At 44.8% G+C, this 21,441-nt stretch overlaps 1 protein-coding gene across 1 annotated transcript in view; it reads right to left on the minus strand.

The window, feature by feature from the left end:
• The window catches only part of MATR3 (matrin 3), a 368,635-nt gene that overhangs the window by 26,001 nt on the left and 321,193 nt on the right, over nt 1-21,441 (minus strand). Inside the window, exons 14-15 of the mRNA XM_029583949.1 lie at nt 20,512-20,875; nt 20,076-20,337 (exon numbers count right to left, since the gene is read on the minus strand). Coding sequence (XP_029439809.1) covers nt 20,076-20,337; nt 20,512-20,875 — 626 coding nt within the window. The remainder of the gene's footprint in view (nt 1-20,075; nt 20,338-20,511; nt 20,876-21,441) is intronic.

The following is a 21,441-nucleotide window of genomic DNA, read 5'->3' on the forward strand; positions in this document are numbered from 1 at the left end:
CTGAACACAGTATTCCATGTGAGGCCTCACCAAGGACCTGTACAAGGGAATAATCACTTCCCTTTTCTTACTCGATATTCCTCTCTCTATGCAGCCCAGCATTCTTCTGGCTTTTGCTATCGCCTTGTCGCATTGTTTCGCAGACTTCATATCATTAGACACTATCACCCCAAGGTCCCTCTCCTGCTCCGTGCACATCAGCCTTTCCCCCCCCATCGAATACAGTTCATTCGGGTTTCCACTCCCCATATGCATGACTTTGCACTTCTTGGCATTGAATCTCAGCTGCCATATCTTCGACCACTCTTCCAGTTTCCTTAGATCCCGTCTCATTCTCTCCACTCCTTCCGGCGTGTCCACTCTGTTGCAGATCTTAGTGTCATCCGCGAAAAGACAAACCTTGCCTTCTATCCCGTCCGCAATGTCGCTCACAAAGATATTGAACAGGACCGGTCCCAACACCGATCCTTGCGGTACACCACTTAAAACCGCTCTCTCTTCAGAGAAGGATCCATTTACCATCACACATTGTCTTCTGTCCGTCAACCAATTTGCAATCCAGGTCACCACCTCGGCACTCACTCCCAAGCTTCTCGTTTTATTCACCAGTCTCCTGTGCGGAACAGTGTCAAAAGCTTTGCTGAAATCCAAGTATATGATATCGAGCGCTCTTCCTCGATCCAATTCCTTGGTTACCCAGTCAAAAAAGTCAATCAGATTTGTCTGACAGGATCTTCCCCTGGTGAATCCATGTTGCCTCTGGTCCATCAATTCTCCGGACTGTAGATAGTTCACTATTCTCTCTTTCAGCAGTGACTCCATTACTTTTCCCACCACCGAAGTGAGGCTGACCGGTCTGTAGTTGCCAGCCTCCTCCCTGTTCCCACTCTTGTGAAGCGGGACCACCACCGCTCTTCTCCAATCACTCGGCACCACTCCCGTTTCTAGGGATCTATTGAACAGGTCACACAGCGGAGCCGCCAGAACATCTCTGAGCTCCCTCAATATCCTTGGATGAATCCCATCAGGCCCCATGGCTTTGTCCACTTTCAGGTTCTTTAGCTCTTCCCACACATTTTCTACTGTAAAAGAATTTTCATCTATTCCACTTCCCACCAGTTTTTTGTTGTGTAGAGATGGTCCTTCTCCAGGGTCTTCTTTAGTGAACACAGAGCTGAAGTATTCGTTTAATATTTATGCCATTTCTTCGTCTCCCTCCACACATTGATCATTAGCACCTTTCAATTTCTGCTTCGGATATATTTTAAAAAGTTCTTACTGTGAGTTTTTGCCTCTACAGCCAACTTCTTTTCAAATTCTCTTAGCCTGTCTTATCAATGTCTTACATTTAACTTGCCAACATTTATGCTTTATCCTATTTTCTTCTGTTGGATCCTTCTTCCAATTTTTGAATGAAGATCTTTTGGCTAAAATAGCTTCTTTCACCTCCCCTTTTAACCATGCCGGTAATCGTTTTGCCGTCTTTCCACCTTTAATGTGTGGAATACATCTGGACTGTGCTTCTAGAATGGTTTTGTTTTTTTTTAAACAATGACCACGCCTCTTGCACACTTTACTTTTGTAGCTGCTCCTTCAGTTTTTTTCTATTTTTCTCATTTTATCAAAGTTTCCCTTTTGAAAGTTTAGCACGAGAGCCGTGGTTTTGCATACTGATCCTCTTCCAGTCATTAATTCAAATTTGATCATATTATGATCACAATTGCCAAGCGGCCCCACCACAGTTACCCTCTCTCACCAAATCCTGTGCTCCACTGAGAATTAGAACTAAAATTGCTCCCTTTCTCGTCTGTTCCTGAACCAATTGCTCCATAAAGCTATCATTTATTCCATCCAGGAACGTTATCTCTCTAGCGTGCCCCGATGATACATTTACCCAGTCAATATTGGGGTAATTGAAGTCTCCCATTATTACCGTACTTCCCTAATTTCTCTTAGCATTTCATTGTTGGTCTCACCATCTTGACCAGGTGGACGATTGTTTGCTTAGAGACAGCACATCCACTTTAGGGAAATGCAAACGCTATTATTGCAGGATTTAGTAGGTATAGAGCTTCTAAGGCTCGTCCCCACTGAAAACTTGCTTCTGGGGCATCCCATTCCAAGTCAAACACCTGGATGGCTTCCGATACTGGAAAATAGCAAAAGGCTTTCCATATGGAGATCAAAATGGGATTTTTCCTTGGTTCAGTCATAGAATCAGTCCCAGGGACTCCCAGTGTCTTCAGGGTCTGGGAAACCAGGGCTGGCAATGTCTTTATGAAAGAACCGCAACATGGTTTGATAAAGTTCCAACCCAGGGAAAATTTCCCCTTCCAAGGGATACGGATCATGCTTTTCGTCTGAGCCATCTGGGTGCCTAACCAGGTATGCCCTTTGTAAGACCAAAAAAAAAGAACTGGAGCAATTTCCACAAACACAAAATAGTAACCCAAAAAGGAAATGTTATATAAAAAATCTTATGTTGAATGCCACTCCCAAAAAATTTTTTTTGACAATTATTTGTTAAGTCTATGACCGCATCATCAAGCCTGACAGCGTGTTCTCTAATTTCAAAAGAGAGCTGCCCGGACCTCTGATCATCTGCGGCAGTCTTTTCTTTTTTTCAATTTTTCAATTTCAATTTTTCTTATTTCTATTATATCATTGGTTCAACTGTCATTCTTTCAAAGAACTTTTCACATTTAAAAAAGCTCAACATACGGCCGAAGTTTCGCAGCACCAGCTGCTTCATCAGGAGCTGTAGTGCAATAGCATTATTCTTTCAATAATATTCAATCTTTCTCTGTCAGATGAATTCCTATATCAAGAAAAAAGATTTTTCGGCCGTATGTTGAGCTTTTTTTAAATGTGAAAAATTCTTTGAAAGAATGACAGTTGAACCAATGATATAATAGAAATAAGAAAAATAGAAATTGAAAAAAGAAAAAATGACTGCCGCAGATGATCAGAGGTCCGGGCGGCTCTCGTTTGAAATTAGAGAAGAACACGCTGTCAGGCTTGATGATGCGGTCATAGACTTAAATTGTCAAAACAATTTTTGGGAGTGGCATTCAACATAAGATTTTTTTATATAACATTTCCTTTATGCCCTTTGTAAGGCCATGCATGCCTCAAGATCTGCTGATAGGACTGGTAGAGGAGGGCTTACCGGCTAAGGTTCCATCTGGACACGGGCAAGTGAGAAAGCAGACTGTGCCTGTACAAAGGCTTGTAAGCCCCTAGAAAAACTCCACCCAAGAAAAGGCAACCAGGTCTATGGCGAGTCCAGGAGGTACTAGGGTGGGTCCAGCTGATTTTCCCTCTCCCACTGATAACCCAGTTAAAGGTGTACTCAGATCCGGCAAACTGCCAGTTAAGGCTATGGCTAACCCATCCGCTGAATGGGAGAAGCCAGGCTTAGCAAAGTCACGGGAGGCCAACTCTCCTTGGGTTTCCTCATAGTACTGACAATTTGGAATCCAGGTAAGACTGTGAAGTCTTAATATGACCATCAGCGCAGCGAGAAAGGCGCTTATGTTTCTTGGCTGCGGGTGCCATTAGTGGTGGTAACTGATCTATCGGCTCACACTTAAAATTTATGCTTACAGATTGACTGCCTAAGTGAGACACAGCGAGGCACATGCACAGCCAGTGCGCCCAGCTTTTCCTGTATCCTGCGCTTATTAGGTTGTGTGCGTATGTACGCGTGCAATGTTATACTCACTGCGTGACAGGATAATTAGTTCTTACCTGATCATTTTCGTTCCTGTAGTATCATGGATCAAGTCCAGACTGCTGGGTTTTGCCTTCCTTCCAGCAGATGAAGACAGAGAAAACCTTTGAGGGCACCCCTCTTAACCTAGTGTGCCACCCGCAGATCCTCAGTATAAAAACAGTACTGAAGCATTTGTATAAGATTATTAAACAGGCATGTCAAGTAACTGACAAGGAAGAATTAAGTAAACAACTAAACTATAAACAAGTGAACTTTCTGCGTAGGATAAGGGTAGACCTATACCCTCCTTCCGATAAAAAAAGATAGCCAGAAAAGAAAAATAAGACCTAAGGCCTATTAGAATGACAATGCAAGTGGACTCTCAATGGGCGGGCATCTGGACTGATCCGTGGTACTCCAGGAACGAAAATTGTCAGGTAAGAACCAATTTTCCCTGTACGTACCTGAATCATAACATAAGAAATTGCCATGCTGGGTCAGACCAAGGGTCCAAGCCCAGCATCCTGTTTCCAACAGAGGCCAAAACCAGGCCACAAGAACCTGGCAATTACCCAAACACTAAGAAGAACTCATGCTACTGATGCAATTAATAGCAGTGGCTATTCCCCAAGTATAATTGATTAATAGCCATTAATGGACTTCTCCAAGAACTTATCCAAACCTTTTTTGAACCCAGCTACACTAACCACCTCCTCTGGCAACAAATTCCAGAGCTTCATTGTGCGTTGAGTGAAAAAGAATTTTCTCCGATTAGTCTTAAATGTGCTACTTGCTAACTTCATGGAATGCCCCCTAGTCCTTCTATTATTCGAAAGTGTAAATAACAGAGTCACATCTACTCGTTCAAGACCTCTCATGATCTTAAAGACCTCTATCATATCCCCCCCATCAGCCATCTCTTCTCCAAGCTGAACAGCCTTCCTCATAGGAGCGCTGTTCCATCCCTTTTATCATTTTGGTTGCCCTTCTCTGTACCTTCTCCATCGCAACTATATCTTTTTTTGAGATGCGGCGACCAGAATTGTACACAGTATTCAAGGTGCGGTCTCACCATGGAGCGATACAGAGGCATTATGACATTTTCTGTTCTATTAACCATTCCCTTCCAAATAATTCCTAACATTCTATTTGCTTTTTTGACTGCTGCAGCACACCGAGCTGACGATTTTAAAGTATTATCCACTATGATGCCTAGATCTTTTTCCTGGGTGGTAGCTCCTAATATGGAACCTAACATCGTGTAACTACAGCAAGGGTTATTTTTCCCTATATGCAACACCTTGCACTTGTCCACATTAAATTTCATCTGCCATTTGGATGCCCAATCTTCCAGTCTTGCAAGGTCCTCCTGTAATGTATCACAGTCTGCTTGTGATTTAACTACTCTGAATAATTTTGTATCATCCGCAAATTTGATAACCTCACTCGTCCTATTCCTTTCCAGATCATTTATATATAGTGAAAAGCACCGGTCCAAGTACAGATCCCTGAGGCACTCCACTGTTTACCCTTTTCCATTGAGAAAATTGACCATTTAATCCTGCTCTCTGTTTCCTGTCTTTAAACCAGTTTGTAATCCACGAAAGGACATTGCCTCCTATCCCATGACTTTTTAGTTTTCGTAGAAGCCTCTCATGAGGGACTTTGTCAAACGCCTTCTGAAAATCCAAACACTACATCTACCGGTTCACCTTTATCCACATGTTTATTAACCCCTTCAAAAAAATGAAGCAGATTTGTTAGGCAAGACTTCCCTTGGGTAAATCCATGTTGACTGTGTCCCATTAAATCATGTCTTTCTATATGCTCTACGATTTTGATCTTGAGAATAGTTTCCACTATTTTTCCCAGCACTGAAGTCAGGCTCACTGGTCTATAGTTACCTGGATCGCCCCTGGAGCCTTTTTTAATTATTGGGGTTACATTGGCCACCCTCCAGTCTTCAGGTACAATGGATGATTTTAATGATAGGTTACAAATTTTAACTAATAGATCAGAAATTTCATTTTTGAATTCCTTCAGAACCCTAAGGATGCATACCATCCGGTCCAGGTGATTTGCTACTCTTTAGTTTGTCAATCTGGCCTACTACATCTTCCAGGTTCACAGTGATTTCGTTCAGTTCGTCTGAGTCATCACCCCTGAAAACCATCTCTGGAACTGGTATCTCCCCAACATCCTCATTAATAAACACAGAGGCAAATAATTCATATAGTCTTTCTCCAATGGCCTTATCTTCTCTAAGAGCCCCTTTAACCCCTCTGTCATCTAATGGTCCAACCGACTCCCTCACAGGTTTCTTGTTTTGGATATATTTAAAAAAGTTTTTATTATGAGTTTTTGCCTCTATGGCCAACTTCATTTCAAATTCTCTCTTCGCCTGTCTTATCAATGTTTTACACTTACCTTGACAATGCTTATGTTTTATCCTATTTTCTTCAGATGGATCCTTCTTCCAATTTTTGAAGGATTTTTTTTGGCTAAAATAGCCTCTTTCACCTCACCTTTTAACCATGACTGTAATCGTTTTGCCTTCCTTCCACCTTTCTTAATGCGCGGAATACATATGGACTGCGCCTCTAGGATTGTATTTTTAAACAATATCCAAGCCTGTTGAACACTTAACCTTTGCAGCTGCACCTTTCAGTTATTTTTTCTATTTTCCTCATTTTATCAAAGTTTCCCTTTTTAAAATTTAGTGTTAGAGCTGCAGATTTACTTATTGTCCCCCTTCCAGTTATTAGTTTAAATTTGATCATGTTATGATCATTGTTGCCAAGTGGCCCCACCACCGTTACTTCTTTCACCAAATCTTGCGTTCCACTAAGAATTAAATCTAAAATAGCTCCCTCTCTTGTTGGTTCCTGAACCAATTGCTCCAGACTGCTGGGATGTACCCAGGCTGCCCTATCTGGGGTGGGATCCAAACAGTCCAGCTCACATGACACTGTTGCCGAAATCGGCGATGTATGAAGCCTGGACTCCAAACTATATCTGGAAAAAGTATGTAAAGTCTTCCAAGTTGCTACTCAGCAAATTTGTGGCGACACCAACTGACATTCTGCAAAGGAAGCTGCTTATGAACGAGTGGAATGCGCTTTCAAACCCTTCGGCACCGGGCAACCGCGACAGATGTATGCAGAAGCAATAGCTTCTTTCAACCAGTGGGCAATAGAGGCTTTGGATGCCATTTGGCCCCTGTTAGGACCGCTCCATAGAATGAAAAGATGATCAGAGGCATGAAAAGAGTAACTTCAAGATAACGCAAAAGGATTCTTAACATCCAAGTGCCTCAATTCCCACGTGTGAGAAGAATTCGTCTCTTCATTGGAAAAATATGGTAATTCCACCTATTCATTAAAATGGAAAACTGAAACCACCTTAGGAAGAAAGGAATGAACATTCAGAGGAGACTCCCGTATCTGAAATCTGCAAAAAAGGTTCTCAGCAAGAAAGATCTTGCAATTCTGAAACCCTTCTAGCGGAACAAATCGCCACCAAAAACACAGTTTTCAGAGTTAAGGCCTTTAAAGAGGCCCTCTTAAGAGGCTCAAATGGAGCATCGCACAAGACTAAGGACTGTTAAGACTCCAGGACAGACAGAACAGACCGGGGGATTCAAGTATTTCATTCCGTGGAGAAAACGAACCACATCCGGATGTGTCGCTAGAGACATCCCCTGAAGTTTGCCTGAGACAGCCCAAGGCTGCTACCTGTACCCAGAGGGTGTTAAAAGACAATCCCTTACTGAGACCTCCCTGCAAGAAAGCCAGAATTTGCATTACCGAGGACTTGTGCGGCAGGACTCCCTGCTCGCCACACCAGGATTCAAAGACTTTCCAAACCCTGACATACATCAAGGATGTAGAAGTCTTGCACGCACGGAGCAGAGTTGAAATAACTTCCTCCTGGTATCCTTTCTTCCTCAATCGCCTCCGCTCAAAAGCCAGGCTGCTAGTCAAAAGCGATCTGCCTGGTGAAAAAATATAGGACTTTGCCGCAGAACATTCAGAAGATGATTCAGGCACAGAGGACCATCCACCACCAGATTTACCAGGTCTGCAAACCAAGGCCTTCGGGGCCACTCCGTAGCCACCAAGATCACCCGACCAGGATGAACTTCTATCCTTCGAAGGACCTTGCCTATGAGAAGCCATGGAGGAAATACGTATAGCAGAACTGCGCTTGGCCAAGGAAGCAGCATAGACTCCCTCTGCTCCGTGTTCCCTCCGGCGACTGAAGAAGTGTGGGGCCTTGGCATTCCGTTGAGTTGCCATCAGGTCCAGATGGGGAAGACCCCATCTGTGCGATATGAGATGCATCGCTCGAGAGCTCCCACTCTCCGGGGTCCAATCTCTGATGGCTCAGGAAATCACTTGCACGTTGTCTGTTCCTGCTATGTGCAATGTGGCCAGTACCGACAAATGACGTTCCGCCCAGGTCATCAGCTGATTGGCCTCTAAGGCTACTGGGCGACTCTTGGTCCTGCCTTGCCAGTTGATGTAAGCCACCACTGTAGCATTGTCTGAGAGGACCCGCACCACCCAGTTGCTCTAGAGCGGGAGACACCGAACCTCACCGCTCTCTTCTCAAGCCAATTTATGGACCATGATGCCGCCTCCTTCTGCGACCTTCGGCCTTGGACCGAGTGAGACCGACATACTGCTCCCAACCCTTGAGGCTGGCGACCGTAGTTACTACCACTCACTGAGGCACCTCGAGATCCACTTCATGCTTCAAGTGGTCTGGCACCAACTACCATTGAAGACTGTCCCTGGTGGAGTCCAGGAGCAGTAAGAGAACCTGAAACTACTCAGACTTTGGATGCCAATGGGACATAAATGCTCTCTGTAAGGGCCTCATATGAGCAAAGGCCCACGGGACCAGCTCTAGAGTCAAGGCCATGGAGCCCAGAACTTGCAGATAATCCCAGACCCTGGGTGCAGATGTCACCAGGACATCCAGTCTTCCAGCCCTCATCCAGCTTTCCACCAGCTTCCTACTTACATTCAACCAGCGCTCAACCCTTTCCTTTATCACACATCTCGATCATTATGCTTTCAAGATTCCCAATCCCTATTCTTCAACGTAGTTTCCTCAACACAGGCAAAGCAACAATGCAATATCATCCACGCTCATCCAAAACCCTCATTCTGATAATGATCTCACCTCTCAACCAACTCCTAGGTCTAACTTTATTCTCTCTGACTTTACTCAACGCACAATCCATCACGAAGAAAACTCTGATCCTCAATGACTATCTACTAGACACCAAACCGGACATCTGTGCCATAACAGAAACTTGGCTCAAACCAACAGATATAGCCCTAATAAATCAATTCCCCTCCCCCCGGCTAAAGAAAAAGGGAGGGGGCCTACTTCTGGCAACCAAAAAATTGTTGAAAGTCTCCCAACTCCCAGTAAAATCAGATACAAAATTAGAATTGGGCTTCTTCAAAACAGACCAACTCCAAATCCTCTTAGTCTATGCCCCACCAGGACTCAGATCCCTCCCCTATAGTAGAAGTAATCGCAAAACACAAACTTGGACTCCCCCGCCTTGATCTTAGGAGACTTCAATCTTCATGTAGACAACACTATACTCACAACCAATTGTGAAGCCTCTCTCCCCACTCTTACAGCCATGGGCTTCCAACAGATCATCAACAAGCCTACACACAAAGCAGGCCACACCCTAGACCTCATCTTCACGAATTCCAGCATCTCTCACTCATCCCCTCCTGTATGCACTCCAGTCCCCTGGTCGGACCACTCACTAATCTCCGCTACCTTCTCAATAACTGAAACCTGTAACCCTCACCCCACTCAATATTCATTCCCCTACAGAAGATGTTGTTCTTCCGAGGACCTTAGCATACACCTGGCGAAAGAACTCCCACACTTAAACCTCTCAGATCCTAACTCAGCCGCCTTATCCTGGAACAAGATCATAGAAGAGACAGCAAATAAACTATGTCCACTATCAACAAAAATACTCAACCCTAATTCCCCAAAGAGACAACCATGGTTCACCAATGACCTACGGAAACTCAAGCAAATCCTCAGAAAAAAGGAAAATATATGGCGCAAAACCCCAGGCCCCAGCACACTATCCGCCTACAAATCCGCCTTTCACCACTACAGGAACGCTATCCTAAAGGCAAAAAGGGATTTCCACGCTCACAAGATTACACGATCTTACCTTTGACGCAAAAGCCCTCTTCTCCTACGTTTCCGAACACAGCAGTATACACCAGCTATCCCCAATGAACAAGCACAATCCAAAGCCGATGAACTAGCCCTATTCTTCCAAAACAAAATAACCAATCTCTTAACCCTACTTCCCCCGAGCCCCACCTCTCTGATTTGCTCCTACCACCCCCTCAACAAAGGAAGCTCGCTGGATTCGTTCGAACTCACCACCGCTTCAGAGATTCACTCTCTATTAAAGAAAATGAAACCTTCCTCCCATCCCTTCGACCTAATACCGTCAAAACCTCTGCTAATACCCGAAATCATTTCCAAATCACTAGCAGACATCATAAACTGTTCCTTAACACAGGGAATCTTCCCGGACGACCTAAAAACTGCTTCTCTTAAACCACTACTAAAGAAACCAGATCTGGACCCCAAAAATCCAAACAACTTTCGTCCAATTTCCAACCTACCTTTTGTAGCAAAGGTTTTGGAAAAACTGGTCAACTCACAACTCTCAGACTACCTCGAAGACCACGAAATACTACACCCCACCCAATATGGGTTCCGCAAGGCTCTAAGCACTGAAACCCTACTCTTATCACTAACAGACCACATCACCATGGGCTTGGACAAAGGACAATCTTTCCTACTACCGTGTTTCCCCGAATATAAGACAGCGTCTTACTTTCTTTTTACCCCCAAAAGTCCCACTATGTCTTACTTTCAGGGTATGTCTTATATTGGAAAAAAAACCTGAGTGTTCAAAAAAAAATTATTTTTAAATACCTGTCGGAGGGCCGCGTGGGTCCAGGCGGCTGGCAGCGGGAGCCGGGTGGTCACGTGTTAAATCTAGGCCGCGGGCGAGTGGGCGCTTGTTCCAGGCGGCGGCGGCGGGGGGGGGGCGGGTGGACGCGCGTTAGTTCGAGACGGGCGGCGGGCGGTCGCGTGTTAAATCTAGGCCGGGTCGCACAGGCGCGCATTCATTCACTGCCGGTGGGGGCTGCCGAGGCAGCCCCCACCGGCAGTGAATGAATGCGCGCACAGGCCCACAGCGCCTGTGCGACCCCTGCGATTCGGCGCTGGGGGCTGCCGGTGGGGGCTGCGGCAGTGAATGAATTCATTCATCCAGGCGGAGGAGCCGGCTGCTTTCAGCTGCCGCTGCCGGCTGCTTTCGGCGCTCAAGGCAGTCACATGCCGTGACGTCACAGCATGTGACTGCCTTGAGCGCCGAAAGCAGCCGGCAGCGGCAGCTGAAAGCAGCCGGCAGCGGCGAAAGCAGCCGGCTCCTCCGCCTGGATGAATGAATTCATTCACTGCCGCAGCCCCCACCGGCAGCCCCCAGCGCCGAATCGCAGGGGTCGCACAGGCGCGCATTCACTCACTGCCGGTGGGGGCTGCCTCGGCAGCCCCCACCGGCAGTGAATGAATGCGCGCCTGTGCGACCCGGCCTAGATTTAACATGCGACCACCCGCCGCCCGTCTCGAACTAACGCGCGTCCACCCGCCCCCCCCCCCCCCGGAACAAGCGCCCACCCGCCCGCGGCCTAGATTTAACACGCGACCACCCGGCTCCCGCCGCCAGCCGCCTGGACCCACGCGGCCCTCCGACAGGTATTTAAAAATAATTTTTTTTTGAAATGACAGGTACGTCTTACTTTCGGGGGATGTGTTACATTAGCCGACCCCCCTAAAATTCCCACTACGTCTTACTATCAGGGGTGTCTTACTATCGGGGAAACACGGTAATTCTACTGGACTTGTCGGCAGCCTTCGACACTGTAAACCATGCCATCCTCCTCAACCGCTTATCGGACACTGGAATAACAGGCTCTGCCCACACATGGTTCAAAACATTCCTTTGTAATAGAGGTTACAAAGTTAAAATCAATAATAAAAAATCCTCCCGTTACTACTCCTCACTAGGAGTTCCTCAAGGTTCCTCCCTATCCCCAACTCTATTCAACATATATCTTCTTCCTCTATGCCAACTGTTAACTAACCTACAACTAAAACATTTCCTATACGCCGATGTGCAAATTCTGATCCCCATCAAAGAATCTATCACTAAAACACTCAATCACTGGGAAAACTGCCTCCAAGAGATCAACAGACTCCTCGCAAATCTAAACCTGATACTAAACTCAGCCAAAACGGAACTCCTCCTCATCACGCCTGAAAACAGCAACTCCCCACAAGGTGCTCCTGCCAACACCTTTGTCACACAAGCAAGAGACCTAAGGGTAGTAATAGACAAACACCTGAATCTAAAATCATTTATTAACACCACAACCAAGAACGGCTTCTACAAGCTGCTGGTAATCAAAAGAATGAAACCACTCCTACACTTTCATGACTTCAGAACAGTTCTACAAGCCGTAATATTCTCCAAGATAGATTATTGCAACTATCTTGCTGGGTCTCCCGTCCTCATCCATAAAACCACTGCAGATGCTCCAGAATGCGACAGCCAGAATCCTAACAAATTCCAGAAGAGACCACATCTCTCCCATTCTAAAAAATCTACACTGGCTACCAATACACTTCAGAATTCTACACAAGTCCCATCACCATTATCCATAAAACTATCCATTCCCAAACCCCTCTCACCCTCCAAATTCCACTCAGTCTACACACATCATCCAGACCCATCAGAGAAGCCGACAGAGGATCCCTGTCTGTTCCCCCAACTAAATCTACACACCATCTAGCCTTCAGAGACCGGGCCTTTTCTACAGCAGGTCCCTCTCTCTGGAACACTTTACCACCTGATCTTAGACTGGAACCTTGTTTATTAACATTTAGGAAAAGGCTTAAGACTTGGCTATTCAAACAAGCCTTTCCAGAGACGAATATCCACAAACAAGCCTCTTCCCGAGTCTAATATCCATTGAGAGACCTTACTGCATAATGTAAATAAGTTATTTCTGTAAAGATTCTTCTCTTGTCTCCTTCCTCCTCTGGTTCAACTACCCTGTTATATTGTAACTTTTGTTTCCGTTGCACATGTTAAATGCACAAAGTTATTGCACCCCCTGTTATCTGTAAACCGGCATGATATGATTGTATCATGAATGCCGGTATAGAAAAGCTTTAAATAAATAAAATAAATAAAGCAAACTTGCAACCAGAGATTGGCGGTCCTCTCGTCTGGTAGGAAGACATTGCCTAATCGGGTGTCGAACTGGGCTCCCAGGAAGTGTAGGACCTGAGAAGGTTGCAGATGACTCTTGGCCTGATTGACAATCCAGCCAAGGGATTGCAGACAGTGCAAGACTATGTCCACTGACTGCTTGCAAAGAGCTTCCAACTTCGCCTGTATGAGCCAGTTGTCCAGGTACGGATGAACTAGAACTCCTTCCTTGCGAAGGGCTGCCACCATGAGCACCATCACCTCGATGAACGTACGAGGTGCTGTCGCTAGACTAAATGGGAGGGCGCAAAATTGAAAATGCATGGCCAGGACCATGAACCGAAGAAACTGCTGATGGTCGCTGCGAATCCCTTTGTGCAGATACGCCTCAGTTAGGTCCAGAGAAGCCAAGAACTCGCCTGTGCACACTGCCACGATGATGGAATGCAGAGTCTCCATCCGGAAATGCGGTATCTTGAGAGCTCTGTTCACCTTCTTGAGGTCCAAAATGGGACAGAAGGAACCTTCCATCTTTGGTACCACAAAGTAAATTTTATTTTATTTTTTTATTTAAAACATTTTATATACCGATTTTCACGGAGAGTATCCGACCAAAACGGTTCACAACTTCAAATTATAAAGATAAAAAATAATAATACTAAAGAAAAATAAAAACAAAATAAATAAATAGAAAAAAGTAAAGATTGAAAATAAATACATTGTATAATTATAATCCCTAACACTCTACATAACTAACTAAAAAGAAAATTTTTTAACAAAACAAGAAAAGTCAGAAATTTAAGAAGAATTACAAAACCAAGGTCCTCATTATCATATAGTTATCAACAAATAGTCTATTAAGCTCCAGATATGTATCATAGACCGATACTGATATTATAAGGAGCTTTGAGTAGAGGTATTCATTTCCTCAATTCCTGCATAAGCTATTTTAAATAAATAGGTTTTTAGAGCCTTCTTGAATTCCTTGTGATCCATAATTGATCTCAGGGAATTTGGAATCGAGTTCCAAAGAATGGGTCCCGCCACTGAAAAGGCTCTCTCTCGTTATATTTAATCTAGCCAATCTGACTGTGGGCACCTCAAGCAGATACTTAGAAGTAGATCTAAGATTTCTAGTAGGCTTGTATAACCGCAATGAGGTGCAAAGCCAGGTTGAATCCGGATCGTATATTAACGTATGAATTAATGATAAGATTTTGTATTTCACCCTAAACTTGATGGGCAACCAATGTAACCCATACAGGATGGGGGTGATATGATGTCTCATGGATGCTCCTGTTAATAAACGGGCAGCAGAGTTCTGAATCTGCTGCAAAGGTCTTAAGGTAGAATCCGACAGGCCCAAGAAGAGGCTGTTACAATAATCTAAACCTGAGAAGATGATAGATTGAATAACCGTTTGAAAGTCTGATTTAAGTAAGAGTGACTTTAGTCTTTTTATTGTCTGTAGTTTGAAAAATGAGGTCTTGGTCAAATGTGAAATGTGATGTGTTAGAGATAAATTGGTATCTAATTGTAATCCCAAATTACGAACCACTCTTTTTATCTCAATCACCTCTGTACCTAGCGTGATTGAGGAAGGTGGACAATTAACAGGATTCTCAATCACACTTAGCAAAAGGAATTCCGTTTTTTTTGAATTAAGTTTAAGCCTACTATGACTTAACCATTGCTCAATTGTCTTTACATACAAATTACATAATGAAATGGTCTCTGTCCAAGATGTTTTATAAGGAATGTACAGTTGTATGTCGTCCGCATAAATTCTAAACTGAACATCCAAGGCTGATAGTATTTGGCACAGTGGGAGGAGATATATATTGAACAACACTGGTGATAGCGAGGACCCCTGTGGAACCCCTGTATTTTGTATATACATTTGTGACAATTTACCTTTAAAGTTTACTTGCCAACAACGATCTGAAAAGTAGCTCTCGAACCAGTTTAATACTATGCTTTGTAAACCTATCTTTTGAAGTCTGGATAGGAGAATTTTATGATCAAGCGTGTCAAACGCTGCGGATATATCCAGCAGGACTAACAGATAATCTATATTAGAATCGAATCCTCTTATATATGTATCAAATGTAGAGAGGAGAAGGGTTTCTGTGGAATAACCCTTTCTAAACCCATGTTGGTTTGGGTGTAAGATGTCATAATCTGATAAGTATTCTCTTAACTGGTGTAATACCGAGGATTCGATAATTTTTGATAGGGATGTCAAAGCTGCAATTGGCCTTAGATTTGAGAGATCCAATACACCAGACGATTTTTTCTTTTGAATAGGAGTAATGGAGGCTTGCTTTAGATAACGTGGGAAAATTCCCGTTTCTAAAGATTGATTTATGATAGAGCATATCAATTCTGGATAATGAGCCCCCAGCTCTTTAAACAGGATACCGGAACATGGGTTTAAATGAGAATTAGATGGCCTCTGCTTACTAATTAATCTTTGCGTTGTCTCTATCGTAATTTTATCAAAAGAACTCCAGTTATATACAGGAGGTTGATCTGGATAAACAGGGTAGGGTAAATTTTGAAAATCATTTATAATGTTTTCAATTTTTGATTGAAAAAATAGCGCTATTTTATCACAGGTGCTATTATCAATTTCGGTCGATTCATGACTCGGAGAAGAAACTAAAGATTTAACAATGTTGAATAACACATGAGGGTTTTTATTAGCCAGATTAATTTTATTTGCATAATATTTCTTTTTTTCTGCGTTAATCTCGTGTCTGTATACTCTTAACTGAGCAAAATAGCTGCTTTTTGTATAGGGGTTTTTTTGTTTTCTCCATAGACGCTCTTTTTTTCTTAAAGCTGTTTTTTGCTTACGTAAAGAATCTGTAAACCAAGCATTTTTTGCTTTCATCTTATTATGTATCATAACAGATTTTAATGGAGCTATGGTATTTAATATATCTGTTATGGAGTTGTTCCAACAGTCAAGAGTATTGTCAATATTGTCTTGCATTATTGTATGTAGCTTATCCGCGAATTTTATAAGAAATTCCTCATTATTGAATTTTCTTCTAACTTCAACAATTTTATTTTTTGTATTATTGTCCTTATATTGCTTTTGTGTATTTACTGGGAAGGAAATTAAATGATGATCGGACCAAGGCACTTCTTCAATCTTCATTTTATCTAAAGGTATTGAAAAAACTGTAGGATTATAAAATACTAGATCCAGTGTATTACCTTTTTTATGGGTAGAAGCAGAAATTAATTGTTGCCAACCCAAGCCTTTCATAGCTTCCAAAAAAGAAATAATGGAAGTAGACTTATTTAGAATATTAACGTGCATATTAAAATCACCTATTAAAATAGTTTTTTCATAATTCAAATTCATTGTAGTAATAAGTTCTAAAAACTTGGATAACTGAGTTTCCAACGTAGTAGGGGGACAGTACATGACAACTATATTTAGTGAAGACGTTGTAATTATAAGCATTTCAAATGGGTCTATGTCTACAATTATTTTCTTTATCGGGTTAAGAGTAACGTCCCGTACCCCATTCTTCTGTAGGGTACGGGCACAATGGCCCCTGGAGATTCCAGCCTGTGGATGGTCTGTCGCACTATTTGCCTCTTTGCGGGTTCTCCACAAGAAGAGATTAGAAAGAGGTCCCGGAGTGGCCGAGCAAATTCTAAAGCGCAGCCTTAAGTGATGATACTGAGTACCCACTGGTCTGACGTTATCTTGACCCATTCCTCAAAGAAAAACGACAGCAGTCCCCCAATATGGCACACCCAAGGAGGAATGGGTGTGCCGTATCTTATTGAGAGGACTTAGGGGCGAGGGATCCCGGACTGGAACCATCACGGCCTCGACAACCCCGAAAGGATTGAGACCAGGATTGAGACTGCTGAAGTTTATCTGTGTCCCACACTGGAGGTTCCGTTGGAACGAAAAAGCCGCTGACTCCGAAAATGAGATAGGGTCGGGGGAACTCTGGAGCTCTTCGGTCGATCCTCTGGTAATTTGTGCACCTTACTGTCACCTAAGGCCTTAATGAATTGTTCCAAATCTTCACCAAAAGAGCAACTTTCCTTTGAAGGGAAGTGCACTAAGTTGCACCTTGGAGAAAACGTCAGCCAACAATTGCGCAACCATAAAGGTCTTCTGGCAGAAACCACTGACACCATAGTCCTAGAGGAGGTCCGAAGGAGGTCATATAGGGAATTTGCCTCATAGGTCACCGCCACCTGCAAACGCTCTGCCTGGGCAGACTCCTGAGGAGAAAGGTCTCTTGTACTCAGGAGTTGCTGCACCCATCTGAGGCCCGCCCGGAGCCCAAGGCTACTGCAGACAGCTGCACGGATTCCCAGGGCTGAGACTTCAAATATACGCTTAAGGTGAACCTCAAGTTTCATGTCCTGGAGGGCTTTAAGGGCTGCTGCCCAGGCCACCGGAATAGTGGTCCTCTTGGTGACCGCAGACACTGAAGCATCCACTTTCAGGACTCAGTAATTCCAGAATATCTTCTGGTAACGGGTAGAGCTTATCCTTAGCCCTACCCACGCGCAAGCCTGCCTCTGGAGTATCCCACTCCCAGGTCCATCAGCGGTTGGATCATCTGAGGGAGAAAAGTCTTAGATGGCCCCCGTAATCCCACCAGGGCCAGAACCACCGTACTCTGGCTGGGGTCCTCCGGAGGAGCTGTGATACCCATCTCCGCCAGGTCATGCGGTATAATGGGATTAAGTTCATCCCTCTAAAAAAGGTGGACCACCTTGGGATCCATCCCTGTCCCCTCAGGCTGAGGGCTGTGGTTCCGGTGCTTATGTCTCAAGAAAGTATGGGGCGTTATTCCGTTTATTTTGTTGTGCCCAAGAAGGAGGGTTCCTTTTGTCCCATCCTGGTTCTCAAGAGGGTCAACTGACATTTGAAGGTGACTCATTTTCGCATGGAAACCTTAACAACAGCATCGCCCTCTCCGGCTCTTCTCTCAGATCAGTCGAGTCATTGCTCAAGGCCTGCCTGAGCCCAGGCGCTGCCGAGGGGAGACTGGATAGCTTAGGCCTGGTGCTTAAAGCAGAACAAAATCTGCTGAAAACCCAGTTGGACCCCTTAAATCCCCCGTCGGGGGGAACAGGCTGATCCTCAGGGAGATTGAAAAAGTCTTGGAGATCCCCAGGACTCCCCCCCCCCCCTGCTGGCAAAAGATCCCCCCTCCCCTGCCTGCACATCTGGCGCGAAAGAATTCAAAATGGCCACCGTTCCCACACTGAGTGGGAACGGATCCGCCTCCCTCTCCCTCCCAGCGGCTCATTTACCTGCACCACGGGATCCGGTCGCCAGACCTGCCGCCGCACAAGACTTCCTCTCTGGAGACACACTGCATACAGAGGTCCTCCTGGGAGAGCCGCACTGCCAGCTCCCCGCAGGCCTCACAGCGGACACCATGAGGCATGGCTGCCGGACCCAAGTGTACGCGCGGGTAGCGCTGCTTACCTTAAGCCCCAGGGAAAAAAAAAAAAAAAAAGGAGTGGGATCTACTAGGAAAACACGGCTCACTCCCCGAAGGTACCCGCTATAAACCCTGCCGCAATCAGCCCTGCTGCCAATACAGAGAGCACTGGTGGGTTGAGCCTCCTGTTCTTTATTTTTCTCTTTTTTGTTGAGCAAAGCTCAGGCAAGGAGGGCAAGGTGACACTGGGTCCCCGCAGGGAAAGGGGAGGGTACCGGACTACTGGCTATCACCCTCGGCACTATGGGAAGGGCGCTAACTGGGTCACCAACCCAAGCTGCCTGAAAACCTACAACCAGGGATGATGGCCCCCCTAGAACCTACCAACACCGTGGGAAGAATGTTGAAAGCTTCTTGTCCTACCTTGACAGCCTTAGTTTAAAATTATACCTTTTTTTTTTTTTTTTTGAAGTATTCAACCCCCAAAAGGAAAGGTTCAGGACCTCAGGTTTTGCACCACCTCCATTCTGCTGGAGACAGAAATACTGAGGATCTGCAGGTGGCACACTAGGTTAAGAGGGGTGCCTTCAAAGTTTTTCTCTGTCTCCATCTGCTGGAAGGGAGGCAAAACCCAGCAGTCTGGACTGATCTGGGTACATACAGGGAACAAAGTTCTACAGAGGGCAATACGGCACACACAAAGATGCACAGAAGATGGCGCCACCACGCCCTACCATGCACAAAGATGGCGCCACCACGCCCTACACTGTGTGTTGACCAAGCCTAAACCAGGGCCTAGCCCACTGGGGGGGGGGGGGGGGGGGGGGGGGGGCGGCTGAACCCGCTTGGAAGCCCACTTCCCCTTACCCCGAGATCAGGAACGATGTCGGTATGGCACACTGAGCAAGGAGACCGGAGGAATTCTTGCTGAAACCCCTCCAAACATCTCTGAACTGGGAGGGTACTTTTTTTTTTTTTTTTTTTTTTAAACTTACCTGGGCTCAGCGCTTACCGGCTGAGTACAGACTGCCTCTGGCTGCAGGGGGAGAGGGCTTTGGCAGTCACCACTGCGCTTGGCTTCCTATACCCGTTGCTTTTCAGCTGCCTAAGCAGCAAAGTCCATGCCAAGATCCGGCTATCAGACCAAGACACACATGTGAGGATCTCTGAAATTGCCTCAGGAATTCTCAACTGGGGGAGGGACCTTTAGGCATTACTGCAAGAGAGCGGGACTCAAATTTTTCCAATTTAAAATGTAGAATTTCTCCTTCCAAAAAGTACAGCAATCCCCGTAGGGAGAGGTACATCCACCATCTGCTGAAGACAGGGAATACTGGAGGGCTGAGGCAGGGGGAGCATAACCTGAGTCCATCTGGCTACATACTAGGAAATTTCAGCAGTTTTAAGCACACACAAAGCTTAATATGACTTAGGAAGCCTGTTTGGTACTGTGCGCCTTCAAGGCTACAGCACATCTACAGAGTAAGGCATGGCACTCCAATGGAGTGCATTAAACAGTCAACATTTCCTTGCACTGAGGCAGCAGTACAATAGTCACATTTTGCATGCTTACCAATGGGATTGTTTGGCTGATATGGTCCAATCATATATTCCTCTGGCATGGCAGACAGAGCTAAGCTGCTCATTTCCATATCCTCTTTTATGGATGCATCTGGTGTTTGCCCCTTCTCCACTGCTTCAGCACCTTTGGATCTTTTTGCTATTCTTCTCGTCTTAGCATTTCTCCCAGTCTTCTGACCATTTAATTCTTCCTCATCACCAACTTCATCCAAAGTCACAAAACCCTCCATGTTTCCAGGGAAGCGGTTCTGATGCTGGATCAAACAGTTATATACAAATCAATAATGTGTTCCTAGCATGGTTATACCTCAGATTAAAAACAAGGCAGGCCTCTTACTTTTTCCAACTGTTCCCATTCTTTTAAAAAAGACTTTCAGAAAACTCATGGCTTTTATACATAGTTGCTATTGTATCATTTTATGCTTTACCTTTTTTAGTTTTTTCTTTGCTGTTTCACTGGTAGCATTTTCTGTTTCTTCTTTTGTTTCTTCTGTACCCACATCAGCCATGTTGGCCTGGTCCCCATCATACCCTACTGAGCTGCTGCTTTCCAGCAGTGCAGCAGCCTCTTCCTCCTCCATAAGCAGCTCATCCTCTGACTCTATGGCTGGTGGCATTCCCTCTGCCTGTTTGCAACCCTTTGTTTCAGATGTGTCTCCATCTGTGGTGCCTGATTGTTTCTCATCCTTTGTAGATTTCCCATTTGCACCATCACTTTTTTGAGACCCCTCTAATTTGGGTGATTTTTTATCACTTGCACCATCTTTGCTATCCGGGGAATGGGTTCTCTTTCTGAAACATACAAACAAAACATTAGACTTAACACTAGCTTTCACTCTTACTACATCCAATTCAACTACTCCTCTGGCAAAGGGAAGGGTCATGAGCAGCAAGAAGGGGTTTCTTTACAAATATGGGAGATATTCTTACCTGATAATTTCTTCTTTTGAGTCCAGCCAGACCAGACCATAGATATGGTTTATGCCTTGCAGCCAGCGAGTGAAGACAGACTAACAGCTTGCTGTTGTCACCCTATATAGCTCCCACACAGATTTCAGCTTGCCAGTATACTAGGTAACAAGTTAGATAAACATTTTTAATATACTTCTTCCCTTACCACCCACCTATGCAAAAACAGAGGGCTTCCACTGAAGAACAAAAAAAAAAAATGGGACATATTCTTGCAATCCTGTTAGAACTGAAAGGTTTCTCCATTTTACTGAGATGAGCACGACGGCCTTTGGGGGGAGGTGGGGAGAGGTGTCATCTGCTCACAAGTTCCCCATGCAGAGGATGCAAACCTCATGTAGATCCGTGATGGACATGGTCCTTGGGCATGGGGTGCACAGACAAAAGCC

This window comes from Rhinatrema bivittatum, chromosome 18, assembly GCF_901001135.1.
Source record: "Rhinatrema bivittatum chromosome 18, aRhiBiv1.1, whole genome shotgun sequence".
NCBI lineage: Eukaryota > Metazoa > Chordata > Amphibia > Gymnophiona > Rhinatrematidae > Rhinatrema > Rhinatrema bivittatum.